Source organism: Myotis yumanensis, unplaced genomic scaffold (assembly GCF_028538775.1).
Source record: "Myotis yumanensis isolate MYYU_CA2020_CCGP unplaced genomic scaffold, mMyoYum1.0.hap1 SCAF_5, whole genome shotgun sequence".
Lineage (NCBI taxonomy): Eukaryota > Metazoa > Chordata > Mammalia > Chiroptera > Vespertilionidae > Myotis > Myotis yumanensis.
In genome coordinates this window covers 85,334,160-85,350,335 of record NW_027223756.1, presented here as the reverse complement: position 1 = coordinate 85,350,335, position 16,176 = coordinate 85,334,160, and the positions used below count along the sequence as shown (strand labels likewise).

The window sequence follows — 16,176 nt, the reverse complement described above, 5'->3', positions numbered from 1 at the left end:
GGATTTTGCTTCTAGGCAATTGCTGTCAGTTTGTCTTAAATAAAATCATAAAAATTCTCTACAGATTTGAATGTTTCTTCGGTTGACAGAGGGGAACAGAGTGTGGGGACAGGAGCCAGGGTGAAGAAGTCAAAACAATAGATGATTCTGTGGAGGGTGTGGAGACAACGCCCTGGGGCAGTGCCCGCCCCTTCACACACAGTATAAAGGCCAGGAGGGTACAGAAGGATGCACAGCTGCCCAGCCTGGTGACACCGAACTGCCCTGCCCAGACCATGGGAGGCTCCCACCTCAGCGCCTTTCACGTCCTACAGGGTGAGAATTTGGGGGCCCCTATGGGAGGAGCAAGGGAACCCCTGGCAGTACCCCTTCCGTGCCTCTGCTTGTCTGCCCAGCCCCCACCGAGGACAAATAGGAGGCACCTCTGGAAGCTCTGGGCCTGACATGGAGAAAGCCACATGGTTAGGCGGGAGCCGCAGCACATGGGAGAGCAGCTGGCAGTGCCCGGGAACACCCACGCCCAGCAGGAACCCCTCCGGTGCTCTAAGGGTCTGTTCCCCACCCCAGAGTGATCTCCACACTCCTTCCAGATCCACTTTGGAAGCTGCACCCTAAGAGGGGAAACTGAAGCAGGTGGAAGAGGGGGTGCGAATGAGTGCTGTGACACTCTCAGGAAGTCACTCTTAACAGATGGTAGAGTGGGGGCTAGGGAGCTAAGGGGGGACCCTTCCACAGCAGGGTGAGCCCCACACTTCTCCCATTGTGTGGCAGAGGATGCCCCGGAGACTCCCCATTTTTGCTCCCAGAAACCCAGTTGGGCCTCAGCTGTGCCTTGAAGGACTTTGCTGCTGTGGGTTTAACCTGAGCTCTGCTGTGACTTCCCTCTTGCCTCCCTTCCCGCCCCACCCAGGGATGCTCTAGCAGTGGTTCTCCTCAATCTGTGGGTCGCGACCCCTTAACTACATCCTGCATATCAGATATTTACATTACAATTCATAACAGTAGCAAAATTACAGTTATGAAGTGGCAACGAAAATAATTTCATGGTTGGGGGTCACCACAACATGAGGAACTGCATTAAACAGTCGCGGCATTAGGAAGGCTGAGAACCACTTTGCAAGGATTATCAGGTTATCAGGGCAGCTCATTGCCTGGGCAACCAGGCAACAAAGAGAGTTAAGAAATGACATTTGGCCCTGACCGCTTTGGCTTAGTGGATAGAGTGTCAGCCTGCAGACTCAAGGGTCCCAGGTTCGATTCGGATCAAGGGCATGTACCTTGGTTCCGGGCACATCCCCAGTAGGGACTGTGCAGGAGGCAGCTGATTGATGTTTCTCTCTCATCGGTGTTTCTGACTCTCTATCCCTCTCCCTTCTTCTCTGTAAAAAATCAATGAAATATATTTAAAAAAGAAAAAAAAGAAATGACATTTGGGGTGCCACTCAGAACTTCCCCAGGCCACAGGGATGGGGCTGCCCGTGCTGGCCCAGGGTGCCAGACGTGAACTGTTTTTGTTGTTGTTGTTGTTTGTTTGTTTGTTTTTATCAAGGTGAGGTATAATTTACAAAGCATATAATTCACCAGTTGTATGATTACAATTCAATGATTTTTAGTAAATTTGCCGACTCCGTGTGAAGCACAGCTGGAGGCGGCGATGTGTCAGGGGCCAAGTCACAGAGCCCCTGATCCTCACTTTCCACGTCTGTGAAATGGGGCAGAGCAAGGCTGGTCTCCTCTTCACAGGCTTGTGTTAAGGGTTGAGTCCTGGTTCACAGTAAGAATTAAGTAAGATTATTGTTGTTGTTGTTGTTGTTAATGTTACTATTATTATTATTTCACTGGTAGGTCTGGGGGATGGGCTAGGGAGGGATCCTTAGCAGGAGGAGCAAGGAGAGAATGACTGCCCCACCCCTGCCACAGGGGCCCAGGCAGGAATCTGACTGCCCAGGCCTCAGCTAGGGGAATGCAAACCAGATGGGACTGGGAGCAGCGACCAGCCACCCCTCTCCAGGCTCCTGTTTGGGTGGCTTCCTGGGCCCCAGGTGGAGGTCTGGCCCAGCAGCCTCTGTGGTGGGGCAGGAAAGCCCAGCTCAGCACAAAGAACCCCCTCCCTGCAGACTCTGGGGAACTTGACCCCTCACTTCCATCTTCCCCAGCCCCCTCTTCGCTAGTTTCTCCATAAGCCTTTTCGGGGCTCTGAGCCTCAGTGTGTCCATCTGCAGAGTGGACATAAACAGAGCCTCTGTCTCCTTAGGGCAGTTGTGAGCATGGACGGTGCTACTGGGGCTTTGGGAGCTGGGGACGAATTGGCCCAGGACCCACCCTGCCAGGGAAGGTCACTCTGTGGTCTGTCCTACAAAGAGGAAGTGGGTTTCCACCAAAGGGAGAACTGACCAAACCCTGTGGACAGAGAGGAGGAAGACAGGAGTTCTAGCCTGTTCACCGCGTCTTCGAGGCCTCGGGGAGGGTGTGAGGGTCTTTGCCCTCTGCTGGCCTGAGGGTATCAAGTTTGAATATTGGGACTGAGTGTGCAAGAGACCCTCCAGTCTGTACCCTCCACAGCTCCTCAAGTTGTGCTCACAATGACCGACCCCAAAATTCCCCTGAGAGCCCCTCTATGCGCTACTGGGAGCCCCTCCATGGGTGACTGGGAACCCCTCCATGGGGGACTGGGAGCCCCTCCATGGGGGACTGGGAACCCCTCCATGGGGGACTGGGAGCCCCTCCATGGGGGACTGGGAGCCATGAGTTATCTCTTCATTTGCCCAGGAAGTGACTCACTCCTGCCCTGCCTCCCTGGCCCCCATCTCTCCACCTGCTGCCCCCTATCTGGCCTCCCTGGATATCTGGGCCTGGGATGCCCCCACAGCATCTCTAGATCTGCAGAGACTGGATGGATCCCTCAAGCCCTCTCCATACCCCACCTGCTGCCCAGGTGCCTGCGCTCACTCCTGCCCTCCTTTCCTCCCTCCCTCCCTTTCCCTTCTCTGTTTCTCTATCTGGCTCTCCATCTCTCTATCTCTCCATGTCTCTCTGGCGTCTTTTTCTCTCTCTTTCTAGGAGTTCCCTGTTTCTCTGTCCATCTCTCTAGATCACTGTCTTCTTAACTCTGCCTCTCTGTTTCTCTCCTGTCTCTCTGTCTCTATGTCTCTCTCTGTCTTCTGTCTCTCTCTCATCCATTCATTTTCCCTCCTCTCTGTCTCCCTTTTTCTCCTCCAAGTCTCTAGTGCCTTCTCTATCTTTCTGTCTCTCTCTGTTTCTCTCTCCTCTTTATTTTCTCTCCATCTCTGTCTCCTTGTCTGTCTCTCTGATGAACTGGTCCTCCTCTCTAGACCCCCTGCTGACTTAAGGAGAACCCTCAGGACATGCCCTGGGATGGGGTGCCCTGAGCAGCAGGAAGAGCAGGATTGGGGGGCCTGTGCAGCACCACCCCTAACATGAGCCCCCAGCATCTTCCTGTGTGCAGGGAGCCAGGGTGTGAAATGTCACCACTGGGTCCCAAGCTGGTCGTTGTGGTGGACAGATGTGGGTGCAGTGTGCTTGCACCTGTGTCCCTGAGGAAGGGTGTGGGCCGGAGCACCTTAGATTTGGGAGATCTGAGAGGACACCTGGCCCAAACCCTTCATTTTTACATAAAGAAATGACGGCAGTAAGCACTTTGACACACCAGGCAGTACTTGTCTGCTTAACTCTCACACTCTAGGAAATGGGCCCCCTCTTCATCTCCATTCTACAGAAGGGGAAACTGAGGAACTGAGGCACCTGACCAAGGTCTGGGAGTAGAACCAAGGCCAATTGGCTCCAGTATGTTTCCTGAACTGCTGCTCATAGGTCAGCAGAAGCCAAGACCTCTGCCAGGCTCAGGCCCTTCCCCATCCTTCAGTTCCTGAAAGCCACCTTCCGGCGATGGGCGCAGACCCTCTGGCCATGGGCATTGGAGGCCAGGGAGGTGCCACCTGCCCACTCTCACCTTGAGTAATGGACAGGGCCCGAGCCTGGGAGGGGTGAGCCGCCCCTTCCCTCAGATGTGTCACCCTCAGGACTCCCTTCCCCGTTCTGTGTCCTCCTGACCCTCCATCTCTCTGTTCTAGCGCTGTGTGTCCTGCTGACTCTGTTGGAAGATGGACCCCAGAGCACCAGGGGTGAGTCTGCTGGGAGTAACTCAGTCCCCAGCCAGAGTCCCAACCCCCATCTGCACCTCTTAGCCCAGGCAGAGAAAGGCCTGTTGCAGGAGGAAGCTCAGGGTTGCCCTTCCCAACACCCCTCCCCAGCCTCTGGCTCAGCCCTCATCTTCTGACCATGGTCTCCGTCCCACAGCCTCTGCCTGTCCCCAGCAGTGCCCTCCAGACTCCTCATGTGTCAATGGCATTGCCTGTTATTGTGATCCAGGATTCGAAACTCCATTTGGAAAGAAGAAAGTCAACCACGGGGAGATTTGTGAAGGTACAGAGGCTTGGGGTGGTGGAGGGCTACATGGAGACAGGATGGTGGTTGGTGGCCTCAGCCTTGTTCTCAGATCGTCATGAAGGACAGAGAAAAGAGAAAGAAAAAGATATGAAGGTGTAAAATGAGAAGTGAATAAACATTGCTTCGTACAGAAGGAGGAGCTGTGTTTCCAGGACCCTGGAACTGTGGTATCACTAATCAGCGAGCTGGACAAGACACCTTAATGAGCCAATTAGTTAGGAGTCATCTTTATTGTGCGCAGGTTCAGAGCAGATTACCTCTGTCAAATTCTGAACACCCAAGAGAGGAAGTATTCTCTTTTTATATTTTCTGAGGTCCTTGTGTAAGTTATTTTTGCAGACAGCTGGTGACCTTGAGTATATCTCATATCTAGCAAACACCAGTCATATCTGTACAGACACCTGTAATCCTGGGTACATATCTATACCATACCTGGCATCAGTATCAGCGTATCAGTCTCTTATGTTAGATGGCTAGCTTATAAGGTTAGACAATTAAGTTTATCTTTTCTATTATTCAAACTAAAATAGTTATTTTTACAGAATAAGAGACCATCTAAAAATGACATAGTTGACTTATAGAGCAAGGGACTATCTAAAAATAGCAGAAAATTTCAAACAGCAGTTTTTCCAAAGGCGGGATCATTACTATGCTTCAGAACCTATGCCTCAGTTTACTCTTCCAGGACTGGGGAGTGGGATACTGAGCTTCCACCCACCCATCACTTTAGCACCTCCTCCTGTATCCAAATCCAGGTGACAGACAGAAAGCTGAGCAGGGCAGGGCTGATTTAGTGAGTTTCAGGAATGGCTTGCTTCAGCCACATCAGGGCTGCCTGAGAGTCTGAATATTTCCTAAAAGGCACTGATTGAGCATCAGGCTCCATGCTAGGTATGGAACCAGGCTCTCTGCCCTGAGGGCACACATGGCTTTGGGAGGTGACCCTTTACCCCATTTTATTCCAGACATTGACGAATGTAAACAACGGGTGATAGTGACCTGTGGAATAGATGCACGCTGCCATAACACGAAGGGGAGCTATTACTGCACATGCAGACTAGGATACAGGCCTGGTTCTGGGGCAAGAAAGTTTAATAATGCAAGTGAGAACACATGTCAAGGTAAGAATGTTCTGCATCTTCCATCTCCCCGTCTATGAGGTTTGGAGTCACCAGAGCCATTCCTGCAGTATAGAGGGTGCCAGGCCCTGGATATAGGTGCAGCCCCAGGTCTGAGCGGGACAAGTGTGCCTGTGCCTATCCCACTAAAACAGAGAGGTGAGGTGGCCTTTGAGCCAGGACCCAGGTCCTGGTTCTGCACTTTGACAGCTGGGTATGCAACACCAGCCAGGACACTTATTCAGAAACTAGAGGCCCAGTGCATGAATTCATGCACCAGTGGGGTAACTCGGCCTAGCCTGTGGGATCATGCCAAAACCGGCTCTCCAATATCCCTGATGGGTCCCAGATTATGAGAGGGTGCAGGCCAGACCGAGGGACCCCACCAGTGCACTATCGGGTTGGGGGAGGACACAGAAGGTTGGCCAGCTGGGAAGGGAACAAGGGTGGGCTCCAGGGCGTGTCGAACCCGTCTTGCTCAGTCCTGATCAGCCAGACCACAAGAGCAAGCTAACCTACCAGTTGGAGCATCTTCCCCCTGGTGGTCAGTGCACATCATTGCAAGCGGTTGAGGGGCCTTAGCATATCATTAGCATATTATGCTTTGATTGGTTGAACAGCCTACTGGTCGACCAGACACTTAGCATATTAGGCTTTTATTATATAGAATTACTGGTAATGATGAGATGTGATAATATAACTGTTATTGTGTGTGTGTGTGTGTGTGTGTGTGTGAGTGTTTTTTAAAAGAGCACCTAACTTTTACAGATAAAACCAAAAGTAGCTATGCCTTTTGTTAACTGTATGACCTTGGACATGTTCTTTACCACTCTGTGCCTCAGTTTACCCATCTGTAAAAGGGAGTGACAATGGTGCTTACCTCCCAAAAATGCTGGGAAAGTATATGTGATCATAGAGCACAACATAGTGGTTTTTAGACTATACTCATTCTTTCTCTTTACTTTTTATCTTTATTGCTGAAAGTATTAACATAAGTCCCATTTTATCGTCATTAACCTCTACCAGCCCGCACCCGCCTTGCCCCCTCAGGTCCTCACCACCTCATGGTCTGTGTCCACGGGTTATGCATAAGTTCATTGGTTGATCTCTTCCCACCCACCCTCCCCTGCCTTCCTTCTAAGGTTCAACAGTCCATTCCATGCTTCTATGTCTCTGGGTCTATTTTTGTTCATTAGCTTTTTTACTTTTGTTTCTCTGACTGGCTTATTTCCCTTAGCACAATACTTTCCAGGTCAATCCATGCTGCTGCAAATGGTAAGAGTTCTATTTTTCATACAGCCACGTAGCATTCCATTGTGTAAATCAAGCATGTCAAACTCAAAGGCTAACAGCGGCCAAATAAATGAGACAATGCAGCCTGCAGGCCACAAATTGGACAAGATTGGTGTTAATGTACCTAAGTTTTTTTATCCACTCATCTGTTGATGGGCACTTAAGCTGTTTTCAAATCTTAATTATTGTAAATTGCACTGCTATGAACATAAGATTGCATATATTCTTTCTGATGTGTGTTTTGATTTTCTTAGGATATTTTCCTAGAAGTGGGATCACTGGGTCAAATGGGAGTTCCATTTTTAATTTTTTGAGGAAGCTCCATGCTGTTTTCCATAATGGCTGCAGCAGTCTGCATTCCCCTGAGCAGTGTACTAGGGCTTCCTTTTTTCCTCATCCTCGCCAACACTTGGCATTTGTTGATTTGTTGATAATAGCCATTCTGCCAGGTGTGAGGTGACATCTCATTGCCATTTTGATTAGCATCTCTCTGATGATTAGTGATTTTAAGCATTTTTTCATATGTCCTTTGGGTTTCTGTATGTCCACTTTGGAGAAGTATCTATTTACATCCTTTGCCCAATTTAATTGAACTGTTTATCTTCCTTTTGTTAAGTGGCACGAGTTCTCTGTATATTTTGGATATTAACATCTTATCAGATGTGTCATTGGCAAATGTGTTTTCCCATGCAGTGGGCTCTCTTGTTGTTTTGTTGATGGTTTCTTTTGCTCTGCAGAAGCTTTGTATTTTGATATAGTCCCATTTGTTTATTTTCTCCTTAGTCTCCATTGTCCTAGGAGATGTATTGGCAAACATATTGCTACAAGAGATATCTGAGATTTGGGTGCCTATAGTTTCTTCTAGGATTTTTATGGTTTCACATCTTGCATTTAAGTATTTTATCCATTTTTACTTTATTCTTGTGTATGGTGTAAGTTGGTGGTCTAGTCTCTTTTATTGCAAGTACCTGTTCAATTTTCCCAACACTATTTTTTAAAATATATTTTTATTTATTTCAGAGAGGAAGGAAGAAGTAGAGAGAGAGAGAGACATCCATGATGAGAGAGAATCATAGATTGGCTGCTTCTTTCAAGTCCCTCACTGGGGATCGAGCCCACAACCCAGGCATGTGCCTTTGATCAGAATTGAACCTGGGACTTTTCAGTTTGCAGGCCAATGCTCTATCCACTGAGCCAAACTGGTTAGGGCCCAACACTAGTTATGAAAAAGACAGTCTTTCCTCCATTGTATTTTCTTACCTCCTCTGTCAAATATTGAGCATAATGGCTTGATTGGATTTCTAGGTTCTCTGTTCTGTTCCATTGAACTATATCCCTGTTCTTGTGCAAGGACGAGGCTGTTTTGAGAACAGTGGCTTTGTAGTATAACCTGATATCTGGTCTTGTGATCCCTCCAACATTGCTCTTCTTTCTCAATATTGCTGCAGCTATTTGGGGTCTTTTGGGCTTCATATAAATTTTTGGAGTGTTTGTCCTAGGTCTGTGAAATATGCTGTTGGTATTTTAATACACATTGCATTAAATATATAGATTGCCTTGAGTAGTATGGACATTTTTATGATGATTATTCTACCAACCCATGAACATGGTATATTCTTCCAGTTGTTTATATCTTTCTCTAGCTCTTTTTTCAACATCCTGTACTTTTCTGAGTACAGGTCTTTTACCTCCTTGGTTAAGTTTATTTCAAAGTATTTTAATGCTTTTGTTGCAGTGGTAAATGGGTTTATTTTTTAGTTTCTCTTTATGAGAGTTCATTATTGGTGACTAAAAATGCCATGGATTTTTGGGTGTTAATTTAGTATCCTGCTACTTTTCTGAATTCATTTATTAATTCTAGTAGTATTTTGGTGGAGGCTTTAGGGTTTTCTATGTACAGTATCATGTCATCTGTGAATAATCAGAGTTTTTACTACCTCCTTTCCAATTTGGATGCCTTTTATTTCTTCTTCTTGTCTAATCACTATGGCTAGGACTTCCACTATTATGTTGATCAACAGTGGTGAAAGCAGATATCCCTGTCTTGTTCCTATTCTTAGGGGAAATGCTTTTAGTTTTTGCCCATTGAATATGATATAGGCTGTAAGTTTGTCATACATGGGTTTTATTATCTTGAGGTATGATACCCCTATTCTCATATTGCTGAAAGTTTTTATCAAAAAAGGGGGTTGTATTTTGTCAAATGCTTTTTCTGCACCAATTGATATGATCATGTGATTTGTGTCTTACAATCTGTTTATGTGCTGTATCACATTTATATATTTGTGAATATTGTACCAGCCTTGCATTACTGGAATAAATCTCACTGGATCATGGTGTATGATCTTTTTAATGTATTGCTGGATCTGATTTGCAAAAATTTTGTTGAGGATTTTAGCCTCTATGTTCATCAGTGATATTGGCCTGTAATTCTCTTTCTTTGTAGTGTCTTTATCTGGTTTTGGTATTAGGATAATTCTAGCCTCATAGAAAGAACTTGGAGGTATTCCTTCCTCTTGGATTGTTTGAAATAATTTGAGGAGGATAGATGTTATTTTTGTTTTGATAAATAACCAAATAAATATTTCGTAAAACTCCGTATGAAACTGTCTGGACTGGTGCTTTTGTTTGCTGGAAGTTTGTTGTTTTTTGTTTTTGTTGTTGTTCTTTTTTACTTCAATTTCATAGGAGGTTATCCACCTATTAAGCTTTTCTGATTCTTCCTGATTGAGTTTTGGAAGGTTGTATTTTTCTAGGAATATGTCCATTTCTTCTAGGTTGTCCAGTTTGTTGGAATAAAGTTGTTCATAGTATTTTTTTTATGATCCTTTGTATTTCTGTGGGATCAGTTGTTACTTCACCTCTTTTCTTTCTGATTTTCAGTCCTCTTTGTTTCCTAGTGAGTCTGGCTAGAAGTTCATTAATCTTGTTTATTCTTTCAAAGAACCACCTCTTGGTTTTATTGATCTTTTGTATTGTTTGTTTGTTTGGGTTTTTGTGGTTTGTTTGTTTGTTTGTTTGTTTTTGGACTCTGTGTCATATATTTCCTACTTTCTACTTACTCTCAACTTTTCTTGATGTTCTCTTTCTAATTCTTCAAGTTGTGGTGTTAGATAACTTATGAGCTTTTCTTGTTTTTTGAGATAGGCCTATAGTGCTATGAATTTTCCACTTGGGACTGCTTTCACTGTGCCCCATATATTTTAGATTTTTGTGTGTTCATTTTCATTTGTTTCCAGGATGTTTTTTATTTCTTCTTTGGTAACCCACTCATTGCTTAATAACATGCTATGTAACCTGCATATGTTTTATTGTTTTTGGGTGCTTTTATTGTACCTGATTTCTAATTTCATGTCATTGTGGTCTGAGAAGATACTTGATATGATTTCAATCTTCTTGAATTTGTATAGACTTAGCATGTGTCCTAACATGTGTTCTGTCTTTCAAAATGCCCCTTGTGCACTTGGGAAGAATGTATATGCTGTAGCTTTGGGGTGGAATGTTCTGAAGATGTCAATTAGTTTCATCTGATCAAGTGTGTAACTTAGGATTGCTGTTTCATTGTTGATATTTTTTTGCCTAGAAGATTTAGCAAGTTTTGTCAGTTGGATATTAAAGTTCCCTATTATGGTTGTATTGTTGTGATATCTCCCTTGGTATTCTCCAGAAGTACTTTTTATATATTTGGATGCTCATGTTTGGGTATATATATCTTTACCAGAATTATATCCTGTTATTGTATTGATCCTTTTAGTATTTTGAGGTGGCTTTCCTTATCTCCTGTGATGGCCTTCACTTTGAGGTCTCTTTTGTCAGATATAAGTATAGCTACCACTGAGTTTTTAAAATTTCCATTTGCCTGAAAAATACTTTTCCATCCCTTCACTTTCAGATTTCATGAGTCCTTTGTTCTGAGATGGATCTCTTGTTTTCTTATCCATTCAGCTACCCTTTGCCTTCTGATTGGAACATTTAATCCATTTATGTTTAAGGTTATTATTGATAGGTACTCATTTGTTGCCATTTTTATTCTTTATGCCTGTGTTCCTCCCTCCTTTTAGGTTTCTTCTTTTTACAACAGTCCTTTTAGCATTTCTTCCATTGCTGGTTTGGTGGAAATAAACTCCTTCAGCCTTTATTGTCTGAAAGTTCCTGACTTTACCTTCAATTTTGAATGATAGCCTTGCTGGATAGAGTATTCTTGGATTCAGTACCTTGATTTTCATCACTTTATATATACTTCATGCCATTACCTTCTGGCCTGATGTGTTTCTTTTGAGAAATCCATTGATAGTCCAATGGGAGATCCCTTGTAGGTAACTTTCTGTCTCTCTCTTGCAGTCTTTAAGATTCTTTTTCTGTCTTTTATATTTGCCCATTTAATTATGGTGTATCTTGGTGTGGGTCCTTTTGGGTCCATCTTGATAGGGACTCTCTGTGCTTCATGGACTTGTGTGACTTGTTTCTTCCCCAAATAAGAGATCATTTCTGTCATTATTTCTTTGAACAGGTTTTATATTCTATGCTCAGCTTTCTCTCCTCTGGCACCCCTATTATGCAGATATTGTTTTGTTTCATGTTGTCGCTAAGCTGGCCTAAAGTTTTCTGATTTTTAGTCTTTGTTTTTATCCAGTTGTTGCTCTGTTTGGGTATTTTTTTTACCTTGTCTTCTACCTCACTGATTCCATCCACAGCTTCTTCTAGTCTACTGTTAAACCATCCAGGGTGTTCTTTATTGCTGCTATGTCATTCTTCATTTCCTCTTGATTCTTATTCAAGTTTATGTACTTTTCATTCAACTCATTATATTTCTCATTGAGTTTCTGTAATTCTCATTCAGATGTTTGAGCATCCTTATAACCATTACTTTGAATTCTTTATCTGACAAATTACTTTCCTCCATTTCATCTAGTTTCTTTTCTGGTGATTCCTCCTTTTATTTCATTTGTGGATTGTTTCTTTGCCCCCCCCCCCCCCCCCCCCCCAGTTTGCTGTTCCTTTATTTGTTTCTATTTATTAAGTCAAATTGCTATACCATCTAGATTATTTGGGTTGGTCTTATGTAATAGGTGTTTTATGGGATCCAGTAGTACAGTTTCTCAGATCTCCTGGGCTGGGTGTTCTAGGAAGACACCCTACTTTAGTCATTTGGATTCTCCTGTTTTTCTTGGGTCTTGAGTGTTATTGTCCCATTTGTGGATGGAGTCTCGTTTCAGGGTGTCTGATTATGTGACTCACCTCTGACCCTGTTGTGCCAGCTTTTGTGGAGGTGCTGATTGAACAGCACAGAATACAAAAAAAACACAAAAAATAAAAATGAAGAAACAGAACAAGAATGTACACAAGACCCTCATAGCCAAGACAAAAGTGACCACCAGAGAAAAGAGAATTAGGAAAGAGAAAACAGAGCAAGAATGTTAGAAAGAAAAAGAAAGAAAAAATATGGGAAGAAAACACAACACAAAAAACAAATAAACAAAAAGCACAAACCAAAAACACCAAATAATAGGGGGAAGAACCTGTAAATACAGAACTTAAATAAAGAAAATAAGAATAAAGAATTAGTGGAATAGGATAAGGAGCAGGGTTTAGAATTAATGAGGGTGAAAAGAAAGGAGAAGATAAGAAAAAAATTGAAAAGAAGAAGAGCAGATAGACCTAAATAAAGGAAGTGAAATAAGAAAATAGGAGAAAAAGAAGAGAAAGAGAAGAGAGAATAAAATTGAGTAGTCCAAAAAAAAGAGAAAAGAATATTGAATAGGAACAGGGAAGAGGAAAATTAGATATATGAACAAAACAACAGAGACTAGAGTAATTACAAATCAAATGTGGATGAATGCACCTCCGGGCAGAACTCCTGCCACAAATCCACCCAATGTCACAACACCGAGGGCAGCTATGAGTGCCGCTGCAACCCTGGCTGGAAGCCGATTCCTGGGTCCCCCAGTGGCCCAAACAACACCGTCTGTGAAGGTTCAGAGTTCAGATCCCATAAGTATACATCTTCTTTACTTGGCTGAGCCATCTGAAAGGAAGCTGCCATAAGGGTTTTGGCAGAGAATGGGGCAGCATTATTAGCAATAGTGCATGCCCAGTGCAGGCAGTGAGGAGAGGGTGAACTGAGCCGGGCAGGGCTGAATTTCAGATTCTGTTCTAATAAGGGAAGAAGTACAGCTCTGGGCGCAGCGATGCCACAGCCCACAGTCTCAACACATGGGAGCTGTCAGTGTGGCAGCCACCCTGGTTAGAAGTCCATCGCAGGTCCTCCCCTACTCCATCATGACCTACAGTGTGGGACATATCTTTGTGATGACACTTGCACACACTGTCCTTTCCTCGTCCACCTTGCAGGGGCCCTCTGAGCTTAATGTGCTTTTAAGGTAGAAAATGTCACCACAAATTTGTATATGTCGGGCTAGGTGGCTTTCAGGCACGGTTTAGTGGGGTCTCCAGAGTGTAATTTGAGAGAAAGGGCAGGAGCATTGGGGTCACGGAGTGGAGGGAGGCCTGACACTATCTCTGCTTTGTCCTCAGATGTGGATGAATGTACCTCGGGACAAAACTCCTGCCACAAATCCACCCAATGCCACAACACCGAGGCCAGCTATGAGTGCCGCTGCAGCACGGGCTGGAAGCCTATTCCTGGGTCCCCCAATGGCCCACACAACACCGTCTGTGAAGGTTCGGAGTTCAGATCCCATAAATGAACCACATCTTCTTTACTTTGCTGAGCCACCTGGAAGGCAGGTGCCATAAGGAGCTTTGGCAGAGCAGGGGCAGCACTTTCAGCAACAGTGTGTGCCCAGTGCAGGCAGTGAGGAGAGGGCACCTGGGCCGGGCAGGGCTGAGCTTCAGAAATGTTCTAATAAGGGCATGAGTGTGGGAACCTCCCTTGTTAGAAGTCCATCACAGGCCCTCCCATAGACTGTCCTGCCCCACAGTAGGGGTCAAGGGTTTGGGATGACATTCAGTCCTGCCCTGTCCACCTTGCTGAGGTGCTCTGACTTTATGGAGCTTTTATAGTGGAAAATGTAACCACAACTTTGTATATGTTGGTCCAGGTGGGTTTTAGGTAGGGTTTAGCATTATGTCCTGGGTGTAATTTGAAAGAATGTGCCGGAGCTTTGACATCAGGGAGTGGAGAGAGGGCCTGACACTCTCTCTGGTTTGTCCTCAGATGTAGATGAATGTACCTCGGGGCAAAACTCCTGCCACAAATCCACCCAATGCCACAACACCGAGGGCAGCTATGAGTGCCGCTGCAGCCCAGGCTGGAAGCCAATTCCTGGGTCCCCCAATGGCCCAAACAACACCGTCTGTGAAGGTTCAGAGTTCAAATTCCATAAACGTTGTCTTATTTATTTTTTCAGGGATCTTAAAGGAAGCTGCCAAAAGGCTCATAGGCAGTGAAGGGGGCTCACTTTCAGCAATAGTGTGTGCCCAGTGCCGGCAGTGAGGAGAGGGGACCTGGGCTGAGCAGGGCTGAGCTTCAGATTCTGTTCTAATAAGGGCAGGAGCGCAGCTCTGGATGAAGTGGTGCCACAGCACACAGCCCACCACCTCAGCACGTGGGAGCTATCAGTGTGGCAGCCTCCCCGGTTAGAAGTCCATCACAGGTCCTCCCACACTGCATCCTGCGCCACAGGTGGGGGAACCAGCTGTGGATGACACTTACACACACACACACACGCACACAAACAGTCCTGTCCTGTCCACCTTGCAGGGGCACTCTGAGCTTATGGTGCTTTTACAATGGAAAACGTCACCATAAGTTTGTATATGTAGGGCTAGGTGGGCTTTAGGCAAGGTTTAGTGGGGTGTCCAGAGTGTAATTTCAGAGAATGGGCAGGAGCTTTGCATGCAGTGAGTTGAGATATCACCTGACACTCTCTCTGGTTTGTCCTCAGATGTAGATGAATGTACCTCGGGGCAAAACTCCTGCCACAAATCCACCCGATGCCACAACACCGAGGGCAGCTATGAGTGCCGCTGCCACCCTGGCTGGAAGCCTATTCCTGGGTCCCCCAATGGCCCAAACAACACCGTCTGTGAAGGTTCAGAGTTCAGATCCCATAAATGAAGCACATCTTCTTTACTTTGCTGAGCCATCTGAAAGACAGCTGCCATAAGGGGCTTTGGCAGAGGAAGGACAGCACTTCCAGCAATAGTGTGTGCCCAGTGAACACAGTGAGAATAGGGGGACCTGGCCAGGCAGGGCTGAGCTCCGATTCTGCTCTAATAAGAGCAGAAATATAGCTCTGGACACAGTGGTGCCAGAGCCCACAGCCCACAGTCTCAGTGCATGGGAGCTATCAGTGTGGCAGCCATCACAGGTTAGAAGTCCATTACAGGACCTCCCACAATCCATTCTGCCCCACAGAGTGGGTCACATCTTTGGGATGAAACTTGCACACACACAGTCCTGCCTCATCCACCTTGCAGGGGCACTTTGAGCTTATTGTGCTTTTACAGTGGAAAACATCATCACAAATTTATATATGTCGGGCTAGGTGGCTTTTAGGCAGGGTTTAGTGGGGTGTCCAGAGTGTAATTTGAGAGAAGGGGCAGGAGCTTTGCATGCAGGGCATGCAGGTGGGCCTGACACTCTCTGGTTTGTCCTCAGATGTGGATGAATGTACCTCGGGGCAACACTCCTGCCGCCAATTAGCCATATGCCACACACCGAGGGCAGCCATGAGTGCCACTGCCCCTCTGGCTGGAATCTGATTCCTAAATCCTCCCACAGCAAACAATACATTGCCTGTGAGGGTTCAGAGTTCAGATCCCATAAATGAACCATATCTTCTTTACTTGGCTGAGTCTTCTTAAAGGCAGCTGCCATAAGGAGCTTTGGCAGGGAAGGGGCAGCACCATCAGCAATGGTGTGTGCCCATGGCAGGCAGTGAGAAGAGGGCACCTGGGCCAGGCAGGGCTGAGCTTCAGATTCTGTTCTAATAAGGGCAGGAGTGTCACTCTGGACAAAACGGTGCCACAGCCCACAGACTCAGCACATTGCAGCTATCAGTGTGTCAGCCTCCCCAGTTAGAAGAACATCACAGGTCCTCCCACAGTCCACCCTGCCCCACAGGTTGGGGTCCAGCTTTGGAATGACACTGGCATACACCCAAACACACACACACACACACACACACACACACACACACACAACACAGTCCTGCCCTGTCCACCTTGGATGGGTGCTTTGAGTTTATGCTGCTTTTACAGTGGAAAATGTCACCACAAGTTTGTATACAATAGGACTAGTTGGCTGTTAAGCAGGCTGTACCAGGGGTGCCCT

The 16,176-nt window shown here is 45.8% G+C and overlaps 1 protein-coding gene across 1 annotated transcript in view; it reads left to right on the top strand.

Annotated features, from left to right (window-relative positions):
• The first annotated feature begins 275 nt into the window (after window positions 1-275).
• The window catches only part of LOC139009844 (adhesion G protein-coupled receptor E2-like), a 53,644-nt gene continuing 37,743 nt past the window's right edge, over window positions 276-16,176 (top strand). Inside the window, exons 1-4 of the mRNA XM_070413961.1 lie at window positions 276-315; window positions 4,092-4,142; window positions 4,318-4,443; window positions 5,433-5,588. Of these exons, the coding sequence (XP_070270062.1) occupies window positions 276-315; window positions 4,092-4,142; window positions 4,318-4,443; window positions 5,433-5,588 (373 nt within the window). The remainder of the gene's footprint in view (window positions 316-4,091; window positions 4,143-4,317; window positions 4,444-5,432; window positions 5,589-16,176) is intronic.